This window comes from Stegastes partitus, unplaced genomic scaffold (assembly GCF_000690725.1).
Source record: "Stegastes partitus isolate 25-593 unplaced genomic scaffold, Stegastes_partitus-1.0.2 Scaffold2100, whole genome shotgun sequence".
In the NCBI taxonomy this organism is placed as follows: Eukaryota; Metazoa; Chordata; class Actinopteri; family Pomacentridae; genus Stegastes; species Stegastes partitus.
Genome location: NW_007579831.1, coordinates 9519 through 33737, shown reverse-complemented (window position 1 = coordinate 33737; position 24219 = coordinate 9519). Strand labels below are relative to the sequence as shown.

Below are 24219 nucleotides of genomic sequence, written 5' to 3'. Positions count from 1 at the left end.
TGGAGAGAAATGCTTTCAGAGTAAATATGATCACGCTCAGGTGTTAATTTTCTTTTGACTGCTTTGCTTCTTATTTGCATTTCTGTTGAAATATGCTGGGATGCCAAACTAGATAGTCTAGATATGTACAACGTGTTCTCCTACAAGTCTGTGGAAGCTTTTTTTAACCAAAGCAATGCAACTTTTTTCATATTAAATCATGTGTGCTGGTGAATAGTTGTTATATGTCATTATTAATCCTATACATAACATATAGTGTATTAAAGAAGTGCATGTAAAATACTTAAAAATAAATGTCATATGTTTTTTTGTTTTAACATCCATCACAAGTTTACAACCAAACAAACTGCACACAAAGCCGTGTCGTGACAGTGGTAATAAAAACAATCTTTATTCTCTATTGTCAATAAAGGCTATGATTATTTAAACCCTTCACAATTTTGTTCAGCAGTTCAGAATTAAATAAAATACAAATTCTAACAAATCAAATCAACGACAGAGAAGAAAAAACAAAAAGTTAATTCAACTTACAAAAATCATGAAACATTTCCTCTCCAGGTCAACAAAATTCTAGTTCAGAAAATGAGACTTTTTACACAAACAGGCAGACAAAGCAGCAGTTGTCCAAGCTTCGCAGTGTCAGACAAACACAACATAACAGCAATAAGATTATACGGAGGAAGGAGAAAAAAAAACGCATATCAGTAAAATATGTCTCCTGTGATATGGGCTAAAGTGAGAAAGGCAGACAAAAGGGATGTTGTTCGTTATTTTAGGAGTGCTGCTGGAGGACTAATGAGAACCCTCAGTGGTGACAGAGATCCTTCAATAAAAGTACACGATGAAAATATTCCACGACAAGTAAAAACCTCACATTTTGAAGGGTTACTTTAGCAAAAGTATGGATTATCAGATCAGGAAAATTAAAGTACTCACCATGGTTCTCGTCAATGTTTTATTATTATCATTACAGACAGTGTTTTTGGATTAATATCACTTATTCTGTATAAGGTTAGGGTTTAAATAACGCTAACTACTTTTTTTTTAGTTTAATTTACAGTAAAGTACCGTATTCTATAAGATCATCATGTTGGTGGCATCACTCTCCTGTGAGACCTTCATACCTCAGCTCAAAAAGTCAAACACTGCCCTTTCTAGGTAATCCAACAGCGTTATTAAATTGTTTATTTATAGTAGCCTAAGAAGTGGGAGATTCAAAATGACCCCAACTGGAGATTTTTCACATGAAAAATTGGAAAAAACAGTTAAATCTAGTCAAAAAGTACAATATTTGTCTCTGTGATTAAAAAGAACTGAAGTAGAGCAAAATGGAAATACTTAAGTAAAGTACATGTACCTCCAATTTGTACTCAAGTGCTTGAGTAAATGTACTTAGTTACCTGAGCATCAATCCTTCATCAGCACTCCCATTCATTCAGTATGTGTTTGGGTATTGTGACTAAAAAAATGTACAGGAGTCTTAAAAAAACAAAACAAAAAATATAAATTATAAAAAATAAATTACCTTGTTACTGGTTGGGGGGTGAAAACTTAAAAGTTGAACTCTTCTTTGAAAAGTTTGACAATTTTTCAGTTCCTCGAAGGAGCGGTTGTTTTGATGAAGGACTAAACGGACTCTTCACATGTGGTCCAGCATTTTGTAGAAACATAGAATGACATTTAGCTCGAATAGTCGAGTAAAAACAAACTTGAAGCAGAAAGTTGCCAACACATTCTGTACGTCACTGAAGCGAATGTTAATGAGCGGAAGTCAAGTTGTCTTTGTGGCTTCGCCGAAAGAGAAACTCTGTAGGTTGTATGCATTTAAAGAAAACTGCATATGAAACCACAGGATCTATATAAAACAGGTTTGTGGAACTGAATAAAGTCAGGCAGCCAAACTGTCACAGATCTGACAGTGAAGAACGAAACCTCAACCTTAAAAGAATGAAACGAATACTAGAGTTTTCAGTAATTCAAATTAGGCCTGGCTAGATGAAAGAGGGAACTTTTGATAGTAAAACACAGCCATTGTGCCGTAACCAACTTTCACCAAGACAGGTTTCAGATAGGCAAATAACAGCGGTCCAGGGTGATAACTTTCTAATATATGATGCAGAACTCCTGGAATGATAACCAAAGCATTATGAAAATAATAGAGATTACAACAACAGCACAGTGGGTGAGCAGCCAGATCCTCCACTTCTACATAGAGCAGAGCACCTGAGCTGCAAAATAAATGTCCTGTATAAAAAACACAAGGCAACAAAACCCCCGCCACGAAATTCAACTACTTCTGATATCTACGTTCAGCTACCGTTTGCACCGTCCCCAATAATTTCCAGTTTAGTGCAGATTTCCTTTGACCCCTCAAACACATTTTAGCTACCGATTAGTTCACACCGACTGGTTTTCGGCGGCCGTGAAGCACGACCCGTTGTTCCTGCTTCGAGGAATTTTCCTTCATAACGTCACAGCGATTCTCAGACCACCTCCTCTACAAAAAAAAAATTTGGTTCAGCAGACCGGAGATCAGCATCCACAAACCACAAACTGAGCAGGTCGAAAGATCTGTAAACATGTAACACGGCTCAACATCCTACCTCCACTGTGATGGAAGCACCTGACCATCAAGGGGAAGATGGAGTGTACGGAATTAATAAGGCATGCGTCAAAATACTACGACTACTAAGACTGCTCATCTACGAATATTCTCTGTTCCTTTCACAATAAACTATCTCCCTGCCTTACAAATCCTAAATGTAGAACGCATGTGATTCTTTATGGTCTGACATACAGCTCAGAATGAAAGCCACTAAAATGCCAAAACAATTCATCTTCAAAAATGATTGGACATTAATCAAAAGTTCTGTTCCAGCAACGATATAATATGTTTAAAACCTGACAGCACAGGATCTAGAGGGTGGATTTGTCCGTCGGTTATGTGTTCATTAAGCCAGTCTTTACAGCATTTATGGCAACATGGAATTCAAAGCAAGTTTTAATTCGTCCATTTGACTGGGTTTAGCTTTAAAATAACACAACCGGACTCAGCGATATCACCAAAAGTTACAGCACATTTCTGCGGCCGTGGAAATTCTCAACTGAACAGATAGTAGACCAGTGACCCGAAAACTAAAGAGACTTTGTCGAGGAGAACTTAAGGCTTTAAGATGCTGCCGAGCCTCTGAGAGAGAGGAGGCCTGTGCTGCAGAGCCGCTCTGTCGATGGGATCGCTCACATCTTCTACACTTGTTATAGTATTTCACACCTCGTAACCCTATAAGGGTCTGCACGTAATTCAACACACAGCCGTTAAGTAGTGAACACATGTCAGCACGTCATCAAAATGTACAGATTTTCCAGACGTGATGAGGTGTTCGATTTTTCAATCCAACTGGCGTCAAAGTCTTGAGCATCTTAAGCCGTGGCTCGCAATTCTCTGCTCGTACTAAATAGAAGGTGATGAGAAAATATCGATTCCAATTAAAATGACAAATAAATGTCATATCAGTGAGTAAAGGCTAAAACTGATCACCCAGCAAGTCTTTGATATAAGAAAAACTCCCATTTGTTTTTTGTTCAGTGTGGTTTCCTGGTTGCATTAACCTGCATGTTGTTGTTGTTGTTGTTGTTGTTGTGTAAAATAGGTCCTGGTTTCTACTGTGGTGTGAAGGATCCTTCTCCAACTCCAGTCCTGCAAGAAAAGGAAATTCTGTTAGACACAAAATATCTGAATGTCCAACAGGAAAAGCTGCTACAAATGAAAGGATGTGCCAACTGCTTCATCAATTGTTCACTTAATGGCAGCATGTTAAAGAAAGCTCTCATTAGAGCTGAAATTATACATTCTGCTCTCTGCTTTCTTGCTCTCTATACTAATATTTACGCTGCTATCTACACATTACTCTCCTTTTGTTATGTCCTGAACTAGGGGTACTCGACACAACGATATTAGATCGTGAAGGATTAGAACGTGTAGATGATCTGCCAAAGTGAGGAGATCGTGTGGCTCGTTAGGTAGTGATGGGACGTACTGTGCCGAGGCTTCGGAGCGTGTGTCGAGAAATCCAGGAAGTCTTTTATGAAGCGCGTATCGAGGCTCGCTTCATTATGGGCGAGTGACGTCACCGATGACGTCTGAAGCCTCGCTGGTTCAGGAAGTGGTTCGAATATTGGCGCGATTTATGACCATATAAAGCGCAATGGAGCCCCGAAAAATGTGCGCGTTAGAACACAGTGGAAAAAATATTGTTTCTGAATAAAAATGAATAAAGCCACTATCTCCCCAGTATTCACAAGCACAATCATTGTCCCATCTTTTAAAAACACTGCAATAGTATGAACATAAATATCCCATGTCCTATTAGATTTATTTAAACATTGACTGAAATCACACTGGCAAGTTTTTTTTTGTTTTTGTTTTTTTTTAAACATTTACAGACACCTATTATCAATATCCAGAAATTAATCAAAACAGATTAGATGAATGAATGAACCAACCACACAAAATTAAATTAAGGAGGTGTTTTTATTTCTGTCCTTGGCACTGATTATTCCCATGCTGACACTGTTGCAAGACAGCCAAGAGGCCATCACAAGTAGTTGAAATGACAATAAACTTTTTGACCAGTAGGGGGGCTTGTGTGCACATGAAGCCTCGAGAAATGAACCTTTTTTTGAACCAATTAGGTGGAACGCTTCAAGGCTTCATGAGGCTTCATCTGCCCATCACTATCGTTAGGTCACATTCTATAAATTGCTGTTCTATGCACCGACGCACCAGACGTTTTACGCTGCCAACCTGACCAACCAATCATAGCGAATTACGGGCAGTGACGCAATTTCCTACCTGCCACCTTGTTAGTGTGTGTGTCGTGGTAGCTCCATGTAGAGCCATGGCTGTTGGTCGCTAAAAAAAACTCCACTTCTGTTATATGGAATTCTTTTGGCTTCTCTCCAAATGACAAAGCGCAAACAAAGGTAATTTGCAAAGTTTGCACAGAGACGGTTCGCATGCCGAATGGCAACACGAATATCTTGTTCAATCACTTGAAGAGAAAGCACCCTAAACAGTATGCTGAGAGCCAAACAGAGACGGGACCGCTGGCAGCAGGACAGCCAGAAGCAGCACCTTTAATTATGTTTACATTCTTTGCACATGTTGGCAAAACTGCAACTATTTACTATTACGTGTAAGATCCTGATAAAATCGAAATTGTGATTTTATAATGAAAAAATCATGATATGATATTTTTGCCATATCGCCCACCCCTAACCTGTACCTAGTAAAAAACATTGTTAATACATTTGGGAAGCCAGGGAATGTATAGTGGAGTGGTGCAGTAAACAACTCTAAACCTCTGTTTCAGCCTGAATAAGGATAACTGCAATTGTCTCCTGTGGATGTGAAAGCTGCTGCTGAACTGTTTTCAAAATAAACAGTGATCAACTTTGGAAGTCAGTTTGAGACTTCACTCAGTGAGTGTCTGAACTAAAACCTCACCTGACAGGAAGTGATTCGTAATGATGACGATGTGTCGCACGCTGAGTTACTGTATCAGAATGCCAGTGAGGAAAACATTGGCGTGTGTTTCCGTGTTTACCTTAGATTTGAGCCAGCTCAGCTTGTTTGTCTGCTTCAAACTCCCCTTCATTCTCGTCATCCCCATTGTAGTCAGCCAGCTCCTCCTCCATGTCCTTGTCTATCAAACAGTACAATGGGATTATTAACAAAACACAGGGCATTTACTTCCTTGTCGTTAGCAGTAAATAACCATCCCTCATTCACACCTTAACTCTGGCCTTCAAATAGTCAGCTGTACTTCATAAAGGTCAAACAGGATCACATTCAGTCTTCCAGGTTTTCTCTACATGCGTTTCAGTTTTCTTCTACATAGACATACACACCTATATTCTCAGCCTGTTTATTCTGCTGTTGTTTCTCCAAATCGACTCCGCCCACTACTTGCTCATCTGCGTCGTACTCATCTGGTTCCTCAATTTTCTGATCATTAGGAGTCTCATCCGCTTTCCCTTGACCAATCAGCATGCCTTCCATTCCAGGGTCTGCTTCTGAAAAGAGTAAATACAGCTTAGTTTTACAAAAAAAAAAATCACAACATCTCTGTGAGGACAGCTTATAGCCTACACATAGACAATCACAGCTGCTACACAGTGAACCGTGAGCTGGCCTGTTTTCTAAGCCATGTGTCACACTCCAAATAGGGCGTAGACACATATGCAAAAGCAATTATGTGGGATATGCAGCCCTCTCTGCTTACATAACAAATTCGTAGTGGTCTCTTCTTCTTGCAAACTGCTAATTCACAAGGCAGAAATAACACGAATGTGACACTGGAGAATGAGATTCTCAAAAATGACCTCTGAGGGAGAAATATGCGCTTTTTAACTGAAGCCTTTACCTGTTAGACTCTAGTAGAAGAACCTGGCAGACAACATGTAGCCTTAAATGACTCATGAACACCAACTTAGGCATGCTGCTATGCAAGAGCCATGTCACATTTTTACATTGAGCTGTACATCAATTTTGTGCATACCCACTTCACAGCTGTATGCCACAAACAGCAGATAAATGTGGCATAAACAATAGAGAAAATATATTTGTTTTTGTTTAAACTACCCCAACACCGGTCAGCTCAGTCAACTGTGGTTTCAACAGCTTTATCCTGACATCTAATCCTGATTTCTAGCTGCTATGTAGACCAGCAGGATCCAGTTACTTGGAAATAATCCTTTACCTCAGTGTTTCTCTGTCATGGGGTCAAGACAAACATTTGGCAGCGAGCATGTTGCTTGGTAGGAAAGCACATTCTCTGAGTTCTTTACCTTCTGTCTGAGCACCCTCTTCATGAGCATCCATCACCTCCATGTCTTTGTCCTCAGTCAGATTATTCTTCAGAAGTTTAATGGTCTCCCCGTCGCTCTCATCTGTTTTGACAGCTCCCTCTTGTGGCAAAACGTCCTGCTTGACTGCAGCAGCTGAGGGATCGGACTCTGCTTTGGAGAGAACCTTTGTTCGGGGCAGTTCCACTGGAGCATCAGGAACTGGGGAAATAACAAGGCAGAAAGCAAAGTGCATTGTGAGGTCACATTTGTAATCACGAGCATGGAATAATATGTAGAGATGTAAACATACACAGAATACACTCAATTCAGTTCAGTTCAAATAACTTTATTTATCACCTAGGGGCAATTTTACAATGCCTAGTACACATTATATCCCTACTATGAGAATAACCATGACCTGGGTGACATGACAGACATCTAGTACACATTATACAAATATGTACATTATGGAGTGATTCCTGGGTTTTATGTGTTTAATGCCACTTAAGTAAACTGACCTTTGTCCACGATGATGTCATTGGTCAGGAGTTCAGCTGGTTCATTTCCTTTGGGCTCAGAGAGGCCTGGTATGTGGCTTACAACAGTGGCTGGTTGAAGTCCATCCGGCGCAGCTTTAACTGGTTTGCCTTCTTTTACTGCTCCATCCACTGCACGTTCCTGCTGAGAAGTAAACATCACTTATCCGTGTTCCTTCACATCGACAGAGATAGAAGAAACAACTGGGTAGAAAAGGTGAAGCATCAGAAGCTCTTTCCCTATTACTTGTTGTTTGATTTGGCTGGACTAACAAATGCAAGCAAAGGCAATTTTATTTCCACAGTAAACAAACTACTGAGGTTAAGATTGAACAGGTTTAAGCCCCTTTCAGACATGCACTGCTTTCCTGACATCTTATGGCATCTAAACAAGCCGGCCTCATGTCTGAAGTTGTGACAGCAGTCTAACTAGTTAGAACCTAGTTAAACGTATGTATGACTTTCAACACATCACAAGTATGCCGCTGAATTAACACAGGCCCGAGTGATGTATTTGAGGTGTTTAAAGCAATTTAGGAAAAGATTTTTTTCACATTTCATCATTAATATTGGTCCAAAAACAAAACTCTACTGCAATGAAGGCGGAGTAAGAGATCAGGTTTATGAAACTCACTAATAATAAATGTAATCCAGGAGCTGAAGCTTAGTTTGTTGCTTACAGTTGCTTTTAAATGTCTTTCCTCTTAGTTTATTGAATACCTTTAACATCAAACACCAGCAGGATCCACGTGAGCATCTCCAAAGCATTTACGCACATTAAAAAAACAGAAGCAGTAGCTTCATTAATTACTTATAGTTAGAAATGGATTGATCAGGATCTAACAGCAAGTCACACTGTGCACTTTTCTTCATACCTGACAGGTGCGCTGTCACACACACAGTCACCATTTATAAGTTACTGTTTGTTACATTAGAGCCGTCAAGGTCCTGAGCTCTGTCACAGTCAGAGTTTCATCACACAGGGACTGCATTTTCTGTGTATAGGAACTCATAAATAAGCCAGGCTATTACTTCTGTGGACTGTTTGATAAGATTGCTATTAGTTTAGATTGAATCTTTATGCATTATAAATTACTTGATGTCTAGTTTTGTCTGAATGAAGCTGTGACATTCACGTAAAAGTGACCTGAATGACAGACTGCTGTCACTTTAATAGACTGATGAAGCCAGCAATGTTGTCCATCCCATGCCAGAAAAAGAAGGAATAATCTATTTCCCCTCTACAAAGAGTGGCTAAGGACATCACGATGCCTTTTGCTGTCACAGTCAAATACAAACGAATGTGTTGTGAAACAGTTTAAGAGTTTTAATCGAGTGCAATATATTGATATAGTATTTATGCCATCCCCAGAGTGAAATGGGCTACAAAGCAAACATAAGCAGTCATTGATTAGGATTTATAGTCAATATTTATACTTGTTCCAAATGGCTAAATCGACCCTGTCCCTCTGCTCTGTTGACAATTCTGTGGAAAGATGTACTACTTCTTTTGAATGAACATGGTTTACATCCTTTCACCTGCTTCACAGCCAACTAACCTGCGAGGAGGCACCTGGAGGAGGGACGAGCTTCTCCATTTTCTTCTGAAATTCAAGTTTAGCAGCAGCCACTCTTTCATCACACAGCTCCTTCTGGGACAGGACCTGGGAGTGACAGTGGGTCCTACACGTGTACAAAAACACACATGTAAGTTATATATTATAGCAGCAACAGTGGTTAATGTGCATGTTATGTAGCTGAAGATGAGTGAAAGATTGTTTTTGGTTCATGCCAACTATTCACATCAAGAAGGCTGTAAGTGACTAAATACAGATAAAAGAATTCAGACTTGTATGACTATGATTCTGTGAAGGAATCTTACATGTCATAGGTGAGTTTGTTGTTCAGGGTGTTGATGTTGCCTTGGCAACTCTGCAGCTCCTTCTGAAGCTTCCCCAAGTCATCATTGAGCTGATTCAGCTGACCTACAGTCCACGAACATAAAAGACATTAATAGACAGATACAAACTGACTTTTTTTTTCAGTGCTTTGGGCAGTTTTTGAGAAATTGAGGTTAAATGCTAGCAGTTACCTTTGAGTTCCTGTATGGTTTTGGTACTGGAGGAAATGTTTTGTTGCAGTGTGGCCTAGAGCAAAAAGCACAGCTGCTATCAATATTCCTTCCTATGTCTCGATACAGTTTACAGTCATGAGTGTTTTTATACATTCCTTTACGGCTGCAGTTCATAGACAACAGTTTAACATGCATTTTGTGATGACTTAAACTGCCAGTGGTGTCTGATTGCACCTTTTCTTGGATGCAGGTGTCCTGGGCCCCCTCCAGCTGCCTCTTGTAGGCGTTTTCTATGTGGCTGATCTGCTCCTTCTGTCTCTGGATCTCCCCCTGGAACTCATTCTTCTTCAACTCTGCTGCTCCACGCTCTGCTGCACCACGTCGCACCTGGCCCTCCAGTTCATAGAGCTTAGTCTGTGCCACACACACACACACAGTGATGAAAAGGATACGATTGGTTCAGTGTAATTGACTACTTTCTCTTTTCTTTTACAGGTAGTTTACCTGCACTCAACTCATATTATTTAGACACAAGTAGTGATAACATCAATCCAACTCAGCAGTGACACTGTGGAAAAAACACTGGGGACCGAGGAACTGACAGAAATTCAGATTATAATAAGACAATACAAGCATCTCATCTGCTTTTTGCGCTTTAATGTCATTTATGCCCAAGAACTTAGTTCCTTACAGTGACCTGCATTATGATGTGTTTCAAATGAATAGGTTATTGTGAAAGTGGTAAAAAGAAATAAAACAGCCCAAAAAGCACCAAATTAAACTCTGAAAACACTCGAGCAAAAATGAGGAACTTTAAGGACAGCAATTATCGAACTTTTGCAGAAGGGAATCTTGTCACTGGTTTTTACAACCGCAGTGACAAAGTAAGGTTAAAAGGTCAACTTGTTTCATCGCCGTAGAGCCTGCAAACACATCAGACTAGGCAAATGATGGAAGCCGGAAGCTGTCACTGCAGGACCTACATATCTGTTCCAAGACAACAAATGAACTGACTGATAATGATTTACAATACAAGGTACTTCAAGCTGCATTCACCTTCTTATTAACCACATATTCACTTCAGAGCAAACAGTAACCTCACATTTTAGAGCACCATGTGGGTTTTTTATGGGGGGGGGGGGTTCCCGTAACTATTTAAAGGTGACATTGTCAGTTACACACCTAAAAAGCCACAGAAACACACACACAGGTTAACCTACTTGTAGCTCCAGGTTGCGGGAACTTGACACCCAGTAGTTGAAGCCCAGAACCAAGATACAGGCGATTAGAGCGGCAATCATCAGAGGTGGCGATCTCCCTCCACGACGCCCGTTTCCCAGTCCTCCCATCGCTGTCTACAAACTGGAAGACACAAAAACCACAGCCGGGGTCAGCACACTTTACACTGATTCTATTATTTCATGTTTTAATCATTTCATGTTCAAGAAACTACATATAAGAGTAATATGATGATTGTGATTAGTAAGATAGAAAATCGGCATTTCGTGATTTCTTCCTGTCTGGTGCTGCCATGAGGGTGTGGTGTGGAAACAGAAAAAACACTTAGGTCATTATATAACCAGTGCTCTTTTAGATGATAAGATGACGTATAGCCAGTGTTGCGAGAATACACACCAGCAAATCTACTGGAAGTGAATAAATTGACGCTGCAATGCAAGCCAGATGTTTGCTCATTATGGAAAGTCTTATTTTAGTTTATTTTCTTATCTTCTCTTTTCCCATTTCATTATATTATTAGTCCACATACTCCCAATAAGCCGTGCACCTAATACAGGATCTCTTGTAAAGATCAGTACAGGAGTCTGCATTAGTTTCGGGTTTTTTAGGTAGACTTTTGGATGTAAAGAGCTCAATATGAGGTCTGCAAGGAGTAGTAAGCTACTTCTGCTTCTATAACGCTGATGACAGACCAAGCTTGTGTCCTTTGTGTCAGCAAAAACACAAAACACTGAGCACAGGAAATGTCATCTGACCATACAGACAGACATCAGGATATGTTTAGCAACTCCATTAGAGACACTGCATATGTGCAGCTTTGTTCCTATATGGACCAATATCACCATCACAATGTCAGTAACATTTATAGCACACACCTGCACAGTCACACTGCCAAATACTCGACACTATAGAGAGCAAAAAGACTGATTGTTTCTAAAAGTGCTGACTGGCTTAAAATATTGGAATTTGCAGATAAAGTAAGGACACCAGGAGGCCCATGTGTGCTGAAATGTAGCAACCAACTATTTAAGGATACTGTCTGGTTGTAGGAGGGCAGTCTGTCTGTGTAGTCAATCTGCATAACCTTAATTCTCATGCTTGGGCTCCTGCAATATGCAAATGACCCGGGCATGCTAATGGTGCAAGGAAATATGCTAAACAAAAGGTAATCTGTTTCGTAGAGGACTCCCTGCGGATTTCCCTTAGACCACAATATAACCAGACTTTAACATCACGACACAGTGGCTGAAAAACGACACGTTACTGAAAATACTTAGGATCAGATTTACCTGAAGGAGAAAAGGAGGAGGTGGTGCGAGCCTACTGTATGGTGTTGATGTTAAAGCAGATGCACAGCAGCAGTAACTTTACAGTATAATAGGACAGTCAATCTCAGCTCAGGCTTACAAATCACCACTGCGATACCAAATCCTGTCGTATAATACAAAACCACAGGACAGGCCTGGAGCCACGTTATATCTTTAACATTTTATGTTAAAGTAACCGGTCACACCTTCTTAACGTTAGTCACTGTTAATATTTAAAAGCTAGCAAAAAGGATCTCTCCTTTTACTCAGCTAAACGCAGGTTAGGAAATGAGTTCGGAAATTGTACCACTACAGCTGATAATACCAGCCATCACACACACTTAAGAAGTCAGACATATATTGTACCATCTATCAAAAGTTTGGAAGCCGAAGCAACAAAGCATTGTACTGAACTGAGCATAATTTTGCCAGTTCCATTATACGACTTAGTGCGGAAAGCAACCGGCATAGCCACTCTACGTTGCAAGCTAACGCTAACGTCGTTAGCACTTAACACTCAGCTAATGCTAGCAGCTAAACCCTCCACTTACCAGGTATTTCGACAGTCCGAAAAAGGAACCAAATGTTTTGAGTGATACTTGGTGATATATTTGACAATCTCACCGCGTCTTTCTGGTAATTAACAAAGCATTAGCTCCAGGTCGTTAGCTCGTATCCATTCTTGCAATACAAACAGCCGAGTCTCTGTGTGTATTTTGCTTGACTGGGACGAAGACGATCTGGTGCTGCGTCTACGTGGTGTACGAAAAACTGGAAATCGAAAAATCCAAAACATATTGAACCCATAATGTACAAAGTACCTTTGTAAAAGTGGTTTCTAGATTAAATTAAGGGTATAGGATTTTGCTGCAAAGTATATGTTCATATTTCAAACTCAAAGCACTTTGTCTGTGTCTATTCCAAGACACGTCAACTACCAAATATCACACTTTACGAAGAGCATTTGAAGGCAACACGGGTAAATGTACCTGTTAGTATGATGAATTCGATGTTTAATTAGATTAAAATAGAACTAAATTAATTTCATAAAATTACTTTTGGACCCATTAAAAAGGTAATTTAAATGTCATGCAAAACTGTAATTAAAAAAATCAAAAGTAACCACAAAGTAAACCAATATTATTTAATTCACAAAGTCATAAAATATATACATTTTTTGCCTTAATGTAGATTCACTGTGCCCCGAATAATTAGAATACATGAATGTATGTTCCACTGCAATTTACAAAACATTATTTTTTCTAGATAGAGAATTTAAAAATAATAGAAAAAAATAATTTTAAAAAATCCCCCCCAAAAATATCAAACATGAACACTGTCTTAAATATGGCCATATTATTTCACAGTCACTCAGAATACTTTATATATTACAGTGAGGATATTATTGATGTGAGGGATGTTTACTGGTGCATCACATTTGAGGTCATTCACAATCCAAGTGAAGATAAAATAAATATGTAGGAGGATTATGTTTACCGTACAATCACACCCTCACAGAAAATAACTGGACACTGCATTACATACAAGTCATGTCTTTTGGAAAATATAGTCCACATACAGTCTATTTACACAATGTGTTCAACATAAAAGATGGAAGATGCAAATATATTTCCCTTGTGTGCATGTTTCATTTCATCTCGGGTACAGTAGTCAATTTCATTTTTAAGAAAAAAGAAGGTATCCATGGCATACATTTAGATAGTGTACTGTATTCTCTTTCATCCTCCAATCTGGTACGCAACTATTCAAAACATTACTTCAAGAATACAAAAAGGATTGGCTGTACACAAACAGGTTAAGGCTCTGGATGAGAAACATCCCTTAACAGTTGTCAATCTCCTTGTATGAACCAGTAAAAGAAGCCAGCTAGCTTATAAAACGTTTTATTAATGCTGTGGTTTTCACTTTCATCCATTACCTGATAACATGTGCACATCTCAGATACAGTCTCTTTATTTCCTGAGATATAATCCTTTGGATTCAGACTTTCTTGGAAATAATTTACGCTTAAATTATTCATTCGTGTTCAAGCTTTTTGCATTCCCTGCATCCTCAGTCTATCAAACATCGTCAAAGATGCCCTTCAGTGGAGGTGACAGAGACAGGTAACGTCCTCCTGGGGATCTATGATGTCAAACACAGAGACACAGAGTAAGTGACACAGAAAGACAGTCATATGATTTAGCTGTGGATGACATAATGCTATTCAGCTTTAAGCACACATTAAACATGTTCAGTTTGGTGCACCTTCTGTTTGGCGATCCCTCGTCACTGGAGTAGTCCTGCAGTAAGCTGGCCTGCTGCTCCTCCTCCGTCTTTCCATCTCTTCTAGTGTACTTATTACCTGAGAATGACAAAGATGAATATATACACACAACACTGTTAGCACAAAGACATCTTGGTGGATTTAAGTGATCTTGATCCGCAAAAGATTTGTTTGAATGAGAACAAAGAGGAAACAGTTGTAAGATGACAAAAATGCTGCATGAATTCAGACTCGACAGGGACAGAAATCACACAGAAAGTGTCACTATTTTTGTTGGGCTTGCACAATTATTTTATTTCTGTAGGATAAGCTGCTTTAACTTTAGTCCCCGACACCTGAAACTGAGAAATAAAATTCCTGTGGGAATTGCTGGAGACAGAGAGTCAGCAGGTTGTGCATGTTCCAAAGTAACCTAACCTGAAACACAGCAGTATTTGTATGTACGTGTACCTGATGTGGGTGGGGTGCTATATGGGTGAAATGGCAGATATCTGGTTCAATAGCGGTCAACGATAAACAAACTCTTAAAACTACACAAAAAAAAAAGATTAAATTCAGTTTGTGAACTCTGAGCAACACAAAAATATTTCATTCAGAGGTTCTTGTAGATTTCTAACATTCCTACCATTTTTCTTGTTCTCTAATGCAGGACTGGCCTGTTCATCCTTTAACTCGGTGTAACCGGCTCTAGTCCTCCCAGCGGCCCCCTGGACTCCATACTGCTCCCTCCAGGCCTGGAACAGGGAACAAAACAGGCACACTTAACACAAACCAGTAAAACCAGTGAGGCAACATACTGCAACAGCATATTTCATATTTTCTCGCCCTCTGACAAAATAGTGAGAGAAACTGTTTGATGTGATGTGTACAATTTTCTCACCAATCTTCGATTTTGTCCATCCTCAGCTTTCTGTCTTCTCCTCCTTTCTACAAAAGGAACGCATTGTAAAACATATCGTTAAAAAGTTGAATAAGTACATTTCTGTTTCTTAAAATTAAAGCAGGTGAATGAATTAAAAAGCAGATAATATTGCTTTTACACGGTCAAACTTCCTCTCCTGACACTGACCATTAAAATTATATATTTAGAAGGTTTTTCAATGACACGAATCCCTCTGTGCCTTACATGTAACTTTACACCTTTGCCTCCTCAATATCCAAATTCATCCCTGCTTCTTTTCTACACACCTCACTGACTCTCACTTGCAGCTTCACTCTGCTTCTTGAACACTGTAAAACATCTCTTCATTACACAATGGAAAGTTGCACAAGTACAGTTGAGTCATGTATGTTCAAACCAGAAACTGTTTGTGAGGAAGAGCAAATAGTCTGTATAAGTCTGTGTATTAGAATGGTAATGTATTTTATTAGTTGCTCTCTACAACTTTAGTAAAATAAATAGAAAATAGATGACATGAACCTTCAGCTGGATGACGATATAAACCGCTAATAATGTGTCACTACTGTTACATAAAGGCTCACAATGTTTCCTTTTGCAGCTGAAAACAATCCATTTCTATATCTCTGCTTCTCCCTGATATGGATCCCACAAGTTGACAGGATTGGTTCCTTTGGTTTATTATGTATTAAATCCTGAAAATTCTGAATCCACATTTCTAAGACTGACATCAGTACGATCAGCAATGAAACTGACTGCTTATTGTGCACATTATATGTCCTCTAGCATATAAAAAAACACCATGGGGACACGTTGACAAAGTTAAAAAAAAAACCCCACAAAAACAAGATTTTTACCAGAGCGGATCATTAATGAGTTATGAGAGAAGTTACAAAAAAGAGATATATGATAAAAAAAACAAGCCAAGAAAGAACTTGCTATCTATAAAAACTAAATAACTGATTACATCTATAACAACGGAGCATTTTTTTAAATGCAAAAGTTATTAAATGATATAAACAAACGTGGCCACTTTGAGCAGTCAGAAATAGCAAGTGATTGGATGTGCGATGAAACTACCTCTTCTGATGAGCTCCTTGCCTTCATCCACCAGGTCAGAGGCCAATTCATCGTTAGCAATGTACTGATACAAGCCCAGGAGGTTCAAACAGCGAGAGCCCAGACTAGAAGCACCAAGAAACACACAAAATGACAAACACACTGGTAAACACACAGTATGTTCTTAATGTGCAACATAAAAAACACAATTCAACCTTAAAGGGTTCTCAGAGCAGACTTGATGTTAATCAATAATCCATCAGCTGATCGGACTACATGACCTGTGCAGGCAAACTGATACACTGGTGCAATCCTGTCTGTGGCAAAGAGGTTGATAGTGTGCATATCTAACCACAGCTGGGCACTGATACAGGACAACGAATACGAGGAAAAAGAGGTGTTCTTTGTCATTGTACTTGACACATGTATTGTAAAAGAAGAAGATGAAAGTATTGTATTTCAAGCTTATTGTGCAAAAATCAATGTCCTACATTTGCATAATGCTTCACTTATCACAGGTGAATATTTACTTTATACATACTTTACAGCCAAAATTGTGAAAGAAAAATTGCTCAACCTCTTCCAGAATTTCCACAACAAAAGTGATACCAATTTTTGTAAGCTGATGCTGATGTCACTACTTGGAAGTTTAAAATTAGATAATGATGTATATTTAATATTTATTTAACACAAACATGTGACACGTCATGATGTGTTGGTTTTTTTTGTAATTTGGACCAGTATGTAATTTAACGGGACATTTCAAAGTTAAAAAATAGACTGGTCAACCTAACATCAGCAGATATACTGGTCTGGCTTTAGCAGGCAGATAATCCAAACTACATTTGATTGTAGTCTTTCAATTAAATCTATGAAAACAGTATTTAGTTGTTAGTAGTTGTCAGCTTACTTGTAAAAAGTGGCAAAACAGAGCAGCAACACCAGCATGGGGTAATAAATGTAGAAGCCATCCGATATGACAGACAGCAGGCGCATGGAGCCCATAATCTGACAGACGGAAGGAAAAACAGACAGTGCATCACTACATTTGTTCAAAGAGGATTTTACATTTTTATATGTTTCATGCACATTCTGTATTTCTTGTATGTTACAGGTGCATTGTGTATGTTTATCAGTATGACTGCCTGAGTTGTGTGTTGAACATGTGGAACCCACATAAGTGTAGGACGTCGGTATTCTGTCCTGGTGCGAGACGGCAGAGTCCATGTGAATCAGGCCCAGGAAGTTAAGGCACAGCGGAGGAGTCAGACGACAAAACAACCTGAGCAGAAAAAAACATACAATACAAGCAGGTAACACAATGTGAGAAGACAGCAGTGAATTGTGCTTCCTCCTTGGAAAGTGATCTTAACACTGTTCACAGGTGTGAACAAACAAAACAGCATGCAAACAATGTGTACAACGTGATGCTGAAGACTTTAAACAACATTTGACTAATTGAACTAAGACCATATTTCAAAATGTGATATATAATAAAGATAATGTGATGGACATACATGCCACTGAACTGCAGGCTGTAAGCATCAGTCTGGTGATGTGGCACCAGATTATAATAGTTGAAAACTCGTATCCTGAAAACTGTGGAGTAGACGCACACGCACATGAAGAGGATAATGACAAAGCAAGCCACCTGGTGGAAAGAAACAAAAAAAAACAGGTGGAAAGTGGACAAGTTAGTTGGATTAATTCAATGTATTACGTGTTTACAAAGCAAGGATTTGTGTATTTGCAAAAAAAAGTCTACTAAAGGTATAAAAAATAAACAGAAATTCCATTGCACGTGCTTACCTCAATGCAGATGTAGTTGTAGTGTTTTTCAGCCATCTGAATAAGGACGGCAAACAGAGAGAGGACAGGGTGTGTGCTGAAGAAGGTGCACTCGGACCAGACCACTGCTGCCGACAGGAGACACAGGAGCACCGCCAGCAGCCTGCAGAAACCCTGTCGGAACACACACTCCCAGTACCACTCTGAGCACCACAGAGACACACACAGATACATGCATAAATGTAAATGATGGAGGAACATTCAAACTGGCATCTCAGTTACACACATCAAATACTAAAGGTATGGATTCTAATAACTCATATTTATGCTGTAAAGACTGAAGTCTGGTTTATATCCTTCATAGAAATAACAGTTTTTATGGATCCAGTGTGTCTCTTTCTTTTCTACCAATAATGAGATTATGAGAGCTGCCAATAAATAACATTTTAATAACAATACACTCCAAAGAGTTGAATCATACCATGGTTCTCTAACATTAGTTTTTTGCCACTCTAAAGCAGAACTTCCACCTTACTAAAACCGAGACTGAATGAATAATTTTAAGTTTTATAAGCGTTTCAAAGACAGTGACCACATTAATTCAGCTGTACTGGAGGAATTCTTTGGGACATGAAGCCAATACAAAGCTTCTGCTGAGCTGTCAAAGAAAATATAATGTGCTGAAACGATTAAACGTGGCATGACTAGTTCAAAAAAGACATTTATTTCAACCACTGCTAGTTAGAGACAACACCTTGGTAATAAAGCAGTGCATTTGTCTGGCACCCAGGATCTGCATTTATACTTACTAGAAGGCCAAAATGATTGAATAGCATTCAAGATTGTCAGGAAATTCAAACATCGGTGGAAATAAAAACTTAATACTTGAGTTAAGGAGACACTGGCAAGCTTTTCAACTTAAAAGTCTATGAAAGAACAAGGTTTATCCAGAAGTTTGTCATGTATCAAGTGCTTTTACTTGCACATAGTAAAGCAGCTGAGCCAACATATTTACTCCATCTCTGAATTTAGGACTTTGGCGCTGACTGAACTCACCCACAGTGGGCGTGTAGATGAACCTGCGGATCCAGTTTGGATGTGCCAAAGGGAAGCTGTGGGTGAAGTGTCGGAGCGGGCTGCTCTTACTTTTAGCAACATCCTCCAGATGAAAGGCCTCATCTAACAAGATGGACCATTGAACCTGAGTCTGTCTGTGTCTCTGCACCGCAGAAATGACCTGAAACACACAACAGATACAGACAACACAGGGAAATGATTGTTATTCACATTTCCATATGCTGTCATATTTTTTACACTTACTACTTTAAAAAGTCTAAATACTTACTTTTTTATGCAGGTTAAATAAGGTTCTTTTGGTGGGAAGCGCATTCTCTTCCCCACGAGAGCTTTCCACATTTCTCCCCATCTCATCTTGGTACTCAGTTGGACACTGAAATGAGATGAAAGCTGATCCATTGAGCGCTACTGTACAAACTATAAATGCAATATTAAATCGAATGTGTACACATGAAAAGGAAACTTGTGTTGCTTCGAAAAAAACGGTTTCATGAACAAGTGGCTTGGTGTATTTCTCACCTTTGTCAGAATGGTGTCGACACACTTCCTGAGGATGTGGTTGTACCTGACAGATTCATGGACTCCTGCCACCTCCTGTTAATAATATCAGAGTAAAAGCTTCAGGCAAAATGACACAAACACATGGTTGATACATAAATAGCATACAAAGTATTGAAAGATTTTTCAACATTTTCTGATTTAGCTCTTGCTGGAACTTGTTCTCTGAAGACTATTTCAGCACGGAGCCGTTTATAGATCCTCACCTCCATGACATCTGCTAAGTTCTCCTCCGCTGCTACCTTCTCTGTAGCCATTTTTGCTGCTTTGAAGTAGGTCTTGGAGAGCAAGTAAACATGGGAAGATGAGAGCCAGTAAGAGCGTGGGATCTCCACCAGACCGTAGCCCAGCAACAACACCAGAAGGAAGAGGCCCCAGGTATTGGCAGCTGTGATACCGATGGTCAGGAGCTCTGCCCTGCAGGAGTTTGACAAAGTTAATCAATAGACTGGCAAAATAGTGCACATTTTACTTATTTCTATTTGAATGAAGGTACATTTGACATACCATGTGTGATTCCAGCGTGAGTGAGCCGTCACATAGATGAGCAGAGAGATGAAGATGAGGAGGTACGTGCCGTAATAAATTGCATTTTCAATTAGAGCTGTTTTGATCTTTCCAACCACAGAGAAAGCTCCCGACCGTGCATAGGACTGCATGAAGGGCAGCAGTAGCCTGTAAACAAACACACACACAGTATGGAGAGAGTCAGTACACCAGAATCAAACTGTTTTATAACTACAGCAGTTATAGTCACAGTCGTAGGTTGTTGACCTCTCACCATGTTAAAAACTGGGACGTCCAGTATACAACTCTCCAAAACACGGGTAGGACACCATCCGGAATGTAACTCCAGGGCTTCACACACCCCTTTGTGCCACTGTAAACACATAAACACACAGAACATTATAGGCATGTTAACACACACAGTGCCATAGAGCAACAATAAAGCCGTTTACAGTACTTCTGGCATATTTAGACTTGGGTTAATCATCGTCATTGCTGTGAAACATTAGTTTGCTCACATCATATGCCTTGAAACACACTCTCTGATATGTAGTGTCACTTTTGATGCCATCACTTGATGTTTAAAAAAGGCAGAAAATCTAAAAAAAATAAATAAAAACACTTTGCTGCCTTAAAGGGTCAGCTCAAATTAGTAAAGAAAATCGTCATAATTAAACCTAAACAGACAGATAAAGTGCGGCACTGTTCGTGAAAAGTCATGGTGCTGCTGACACCATAAATTCAAATTTAGAATCTGAATCAGAAATACTTTGTTTATCCTCGAGGGGAAATTCTTTTTCGTTGCATGCACGTTTCCTGCCCAAGAATAAAGACAGAAATATAATCAGATTAAAATTTAAATAAAGAACAAAAAGATGCATAAAAGGTAATATATCAGTAAGTATCAAAGTATAATAAAAAGAAATATCAACCTCTGAAAGAAAACATATTTACACATATATACAGTTTAGGTGCAGGTTGTAAATTGATTTTAGTTCACTCATTATATTAGTAGAAGTCGTACTGAAAACTCATGAATATCTTTCACTTAGAAAGATGACACCAACACTATCTGCACAGTAATGGCAGAATTTAATTCCACAAGAAAAAAGAAAAAAAAAAAAAACACAGTAATAATCAAATGTAGAGACTCTATCACAAACTAACAAACACTTCCATGACCAGACACTCTGCTTTGGCCTTGACTGCACTAATACAATACTACTGAGCAAATACAATCACACAGTCACGCAGGAAACCTTTTGTACGAAGCCCTCAAATTAAAAAAACTGAAGAGATTACAGACAATGACAACAGCTGCACTGATAATGCATCTAGTAACACAACAGGCAAGCTATTCTCTCCATCTGACTGTTGAATTGTCATTATTTATTAAATCTACACAGCTTGACAACATCAAACTGACAAAGCAGTAGAACAGAAGAACTGAGTGTATAATACGACAAGCTGCTAAGAATAAAGCCCACAGCAAATTCAATAGCATCAAATATATGGTTTCACTGACTCAAAGCAACTGCGTGTAGTGAAAATCTCTGGAAATAAAAAATGAAAAAAATAGAATAGCCGCACAGAATGCTGCTTTGCAAAAGACAAGAGCTGACAAACTGAATATTTGCAGCTTTTGCCAATAAATTAATCATCATGTATCGTGCTGGATGGCCTCAGAACGCAGCTGGAGGAATGAATCGCCTTGAAAGTAAAAAAAAACTGTGGTCCTGGTTCTGATACACCAGACAATATCTTACCTGTCAGAGGAATGAAGAGATGAGTCAGCCCCAGTGTGAGCTAAGCGTCTTATTCCGGTTACAGTACCAGTGTGGTTGGCCTTGTCAAGAACACACTGCTTGTAGATGGTCTGGGAAAAGAGCAGAGTTTACACAGCTAAATGTCAAATTGTACAGAGAAGAGCAGTGTAAACACACACACACAGCTCAACCTCAATCAGTAAGAGATTATTCTCAAAAGTACACACAATCGCTTGTTCATCCTGTTTTTCTGAGACAATATTCTATCGCAAATAAAAGACAATGTGTAGATAAATGCATCACACATCTGCCGAGGTCTCATACCGTGCTGACATCAAGTGGCAGGATGAAGACGATGAGGAAGCAGAGGTACCAGGACAGCAGCGTCCCCAACAGCACCAACCGCTGCTGCTTCCGCAAGTCTCCATAACGCTGGAGGAGGCAGAGGGCCAAGAAGAAAACAACCACGACCACGACGGCCAGCGCAGCTCCACTCATGGTGAGGAGTGATGTCAAGAAGTCATGATGACAGACTTACTGGAGGCCAAGAGGCTGAGGGAAAGAGACAAGAGGGGAGCTTATCGGCTCTTATCTGCTGGATAACAGGGCGAAACAGCTTGACCTGGACACTCGGGGTAAAGGGTGAGGTGGTGAGGAGGGAGCAGAGAAAAAGAAAATAACCAGAGAAAGAGCTGGACAAAGAGTACACATAAGGGAAAAGGCAAATAAGGTATTTCAGGTGTGTTCTCGTTAAATCTACCTGCACTGCAACATGAAATACCACAGTGACAGCTATTAAAGCTGATTTGATGCTAAGTGTGATGGGGTACCAATAAGATTAAAGAGCCTTGTTAATTTAAGAGAAGTAAATAAATGAATGGGTGCCAGGAATAACAGGAAACATACACTCAGAAGTCTAAAACAGCATGATGTATTTATACAATTCAGCAAAAACATTACCTTTGAATTCATTTTTTCTGGTTAAACATACACTAAATCTCGCAAACCCACACACAGAGGCTCTATGGGATCAATACTGGACCCTGTATTGATTTTTTAAAAATAATAACAGGCAATTTTACTGTTTATTTAAAACTGCTTACGAATCTATTTTTTACTTTTGGGATTTTAGTGACCACTAATTGTTTTCATAAATGTTAGACACTGTGGTCATGTTTGACTGAAAAAAAATTCAATTACATTTAAAAAATAAATACATAGCGATCGTTTCAGAGTGTTATGTGTCTCGGTCAGTAGATCTCTTGTGTGTTATAGCTGCTTTACGAACAACCAACGTGCAGAACAGAAGTCATTCTTACCTTTTCAGATTCTTTTCTCAGGCTGAAGCTTGTAAACCAAAGAACTATCTGAATTTACTGTCACATTATGTTCTCCCGGAGTCCACCTCGACAAATGTACACAACCGCTGAAACGACGTTACGTAACAGACGTAGCGGCAGCGCGGAATTGTGGGTAGTGTAGGCAACACACTGGTAAACAGGACGTATTGTAGTTCTATTAAATAATCACATATTGGAATATATTGCAAAGGAATTACTTTAAAAACAACAAAACTGACTCTTAAACCTGTTTTTGAAAACTACTGGAACTCTGTTAATCATTTTACTGAAAAAAAAGTTTTGAAATTATGTTAATGTAATATTCTAACATATTAATACAAAATATTTTATTCTATTCTATTCTGTTCTATCCTATTTTCACAATCTGAAATTAGTCTTAATGTTTTTTTGTTTTTTTTAAAAAAAAAGATATACATACAAAATACGTTTTATTGTTTATATGAGAGTCATCCATGAGCTCATCCATTAGTTTGAAGAAAAAAAACAACAAATACATTTTTTGTAATATGTGAAAGTGTCAGAGTAGGATTTTTGTTAGGTTTCTGTGTGTTGTCTAATATTTATATAACAATTAAAGTAGGAGCAACAACAACGTTTGAAAATAAAATTAATGTTATGCATAACTAACAAGCTTGCAACGATTACTTACTTAGAACGTAATATAAATTCTAAGTAAAATAGAAATAAAATATAGAAATTGCACTACTTAAATTTTCTGACTGAGGATTTAATAGATTAATTTAAAAGCAAAATGTCAGTTATTAGTATGACCTGCAAAATATACAGTTTTTTAGTCGGGGTTCACTGTACTTTTCATTTAAATCATGGGTAGAGTAAAAGGTCTAAAGGAGAAGCTGTCATACGTTTACACTTTTGACTTGACAAGTTATGCTGTCTTTATAGGACATATACA

General features: G+C 38.8%; 2 protein-coding genes across 3 annotated transcripts; both read right to left on the bottom strand.

The window, feature by feature from the left end:
* Positions 1-366: 366 nt before the first annotated feature.
* Positions 367-12747, bottom strand: golm1 (golgi membrane protein 1). Of its 2 annotated transcripts, none has more exons than XM_008303937.1 (11): positions 12557-12747; positions 10680-10821; positions 9694-9873; positions 9478-9532; positions 9268-9370; positions 8945-9068; positions 7368-7530; positions 6850-7068; positions 5911-6075; positions 5607-5705; positions 367-3697 (listed from the first exon to the last, which is right to left on the bottom strand). In XM_008303937.1, the coding sequence occupies exons 2-10, from the start codon at positions 10806-10808 to the stop codon at positions 5608-5610; spliced, it is 1236 nt and encodes a 411-aa protein (XP_008302159.1). In that variant the 5' UTR covers positions 10809-10821; positions 12557-12747; the 3' UTR covers positions 367-3697; position 5607. The 2 variants fall into 2 exon arrangements, with proteins under 2 accessions (XP_008302159.1, XP_008302160.1); XM_008303938.1 differs by having other exon boundaries at positions 7368-7527.
* Positions 12748-13135: 388 nt separating this feature from the next.
* LOC103373927 (LMBR1 domain-containing protein 2-B-like) lies at positions 13136-23353 on the bottom strand. Its single transcript, XM_008303936.1, has 18 exons — positions 23265-23353; positions 22270-22497; positions 21946-22055; positions 20454-20552; positions 20180-20347; positions 19879-20089; positions 19634-19708; positions 19383-19487; positions 19094-19274; positions 18059-18240; positions 17767-17900; positions 17426-17531; positions 17160-17257; positions 16271-16374; positions 15173-15219; positions 14918-15026; positions 14274-14370; positions 13136-14150 (listed from the first exon to the last, which is right to left on the bottom strand). The coding sequence occupies exons 2-18, from the start codon at positions 22441-22443 to the stop codon at positions 14087-14089; spliced, it is 2064 nt and encodes a 687-aa protein (XP_008302158.1). The 5' UTR covers positions 22444-22497; positions 23265-23353; the 3' UTR covers positions 13136-14086.
* Between the last annotated feature and the right edge of the window lie 866 nt (positions 23354-24219).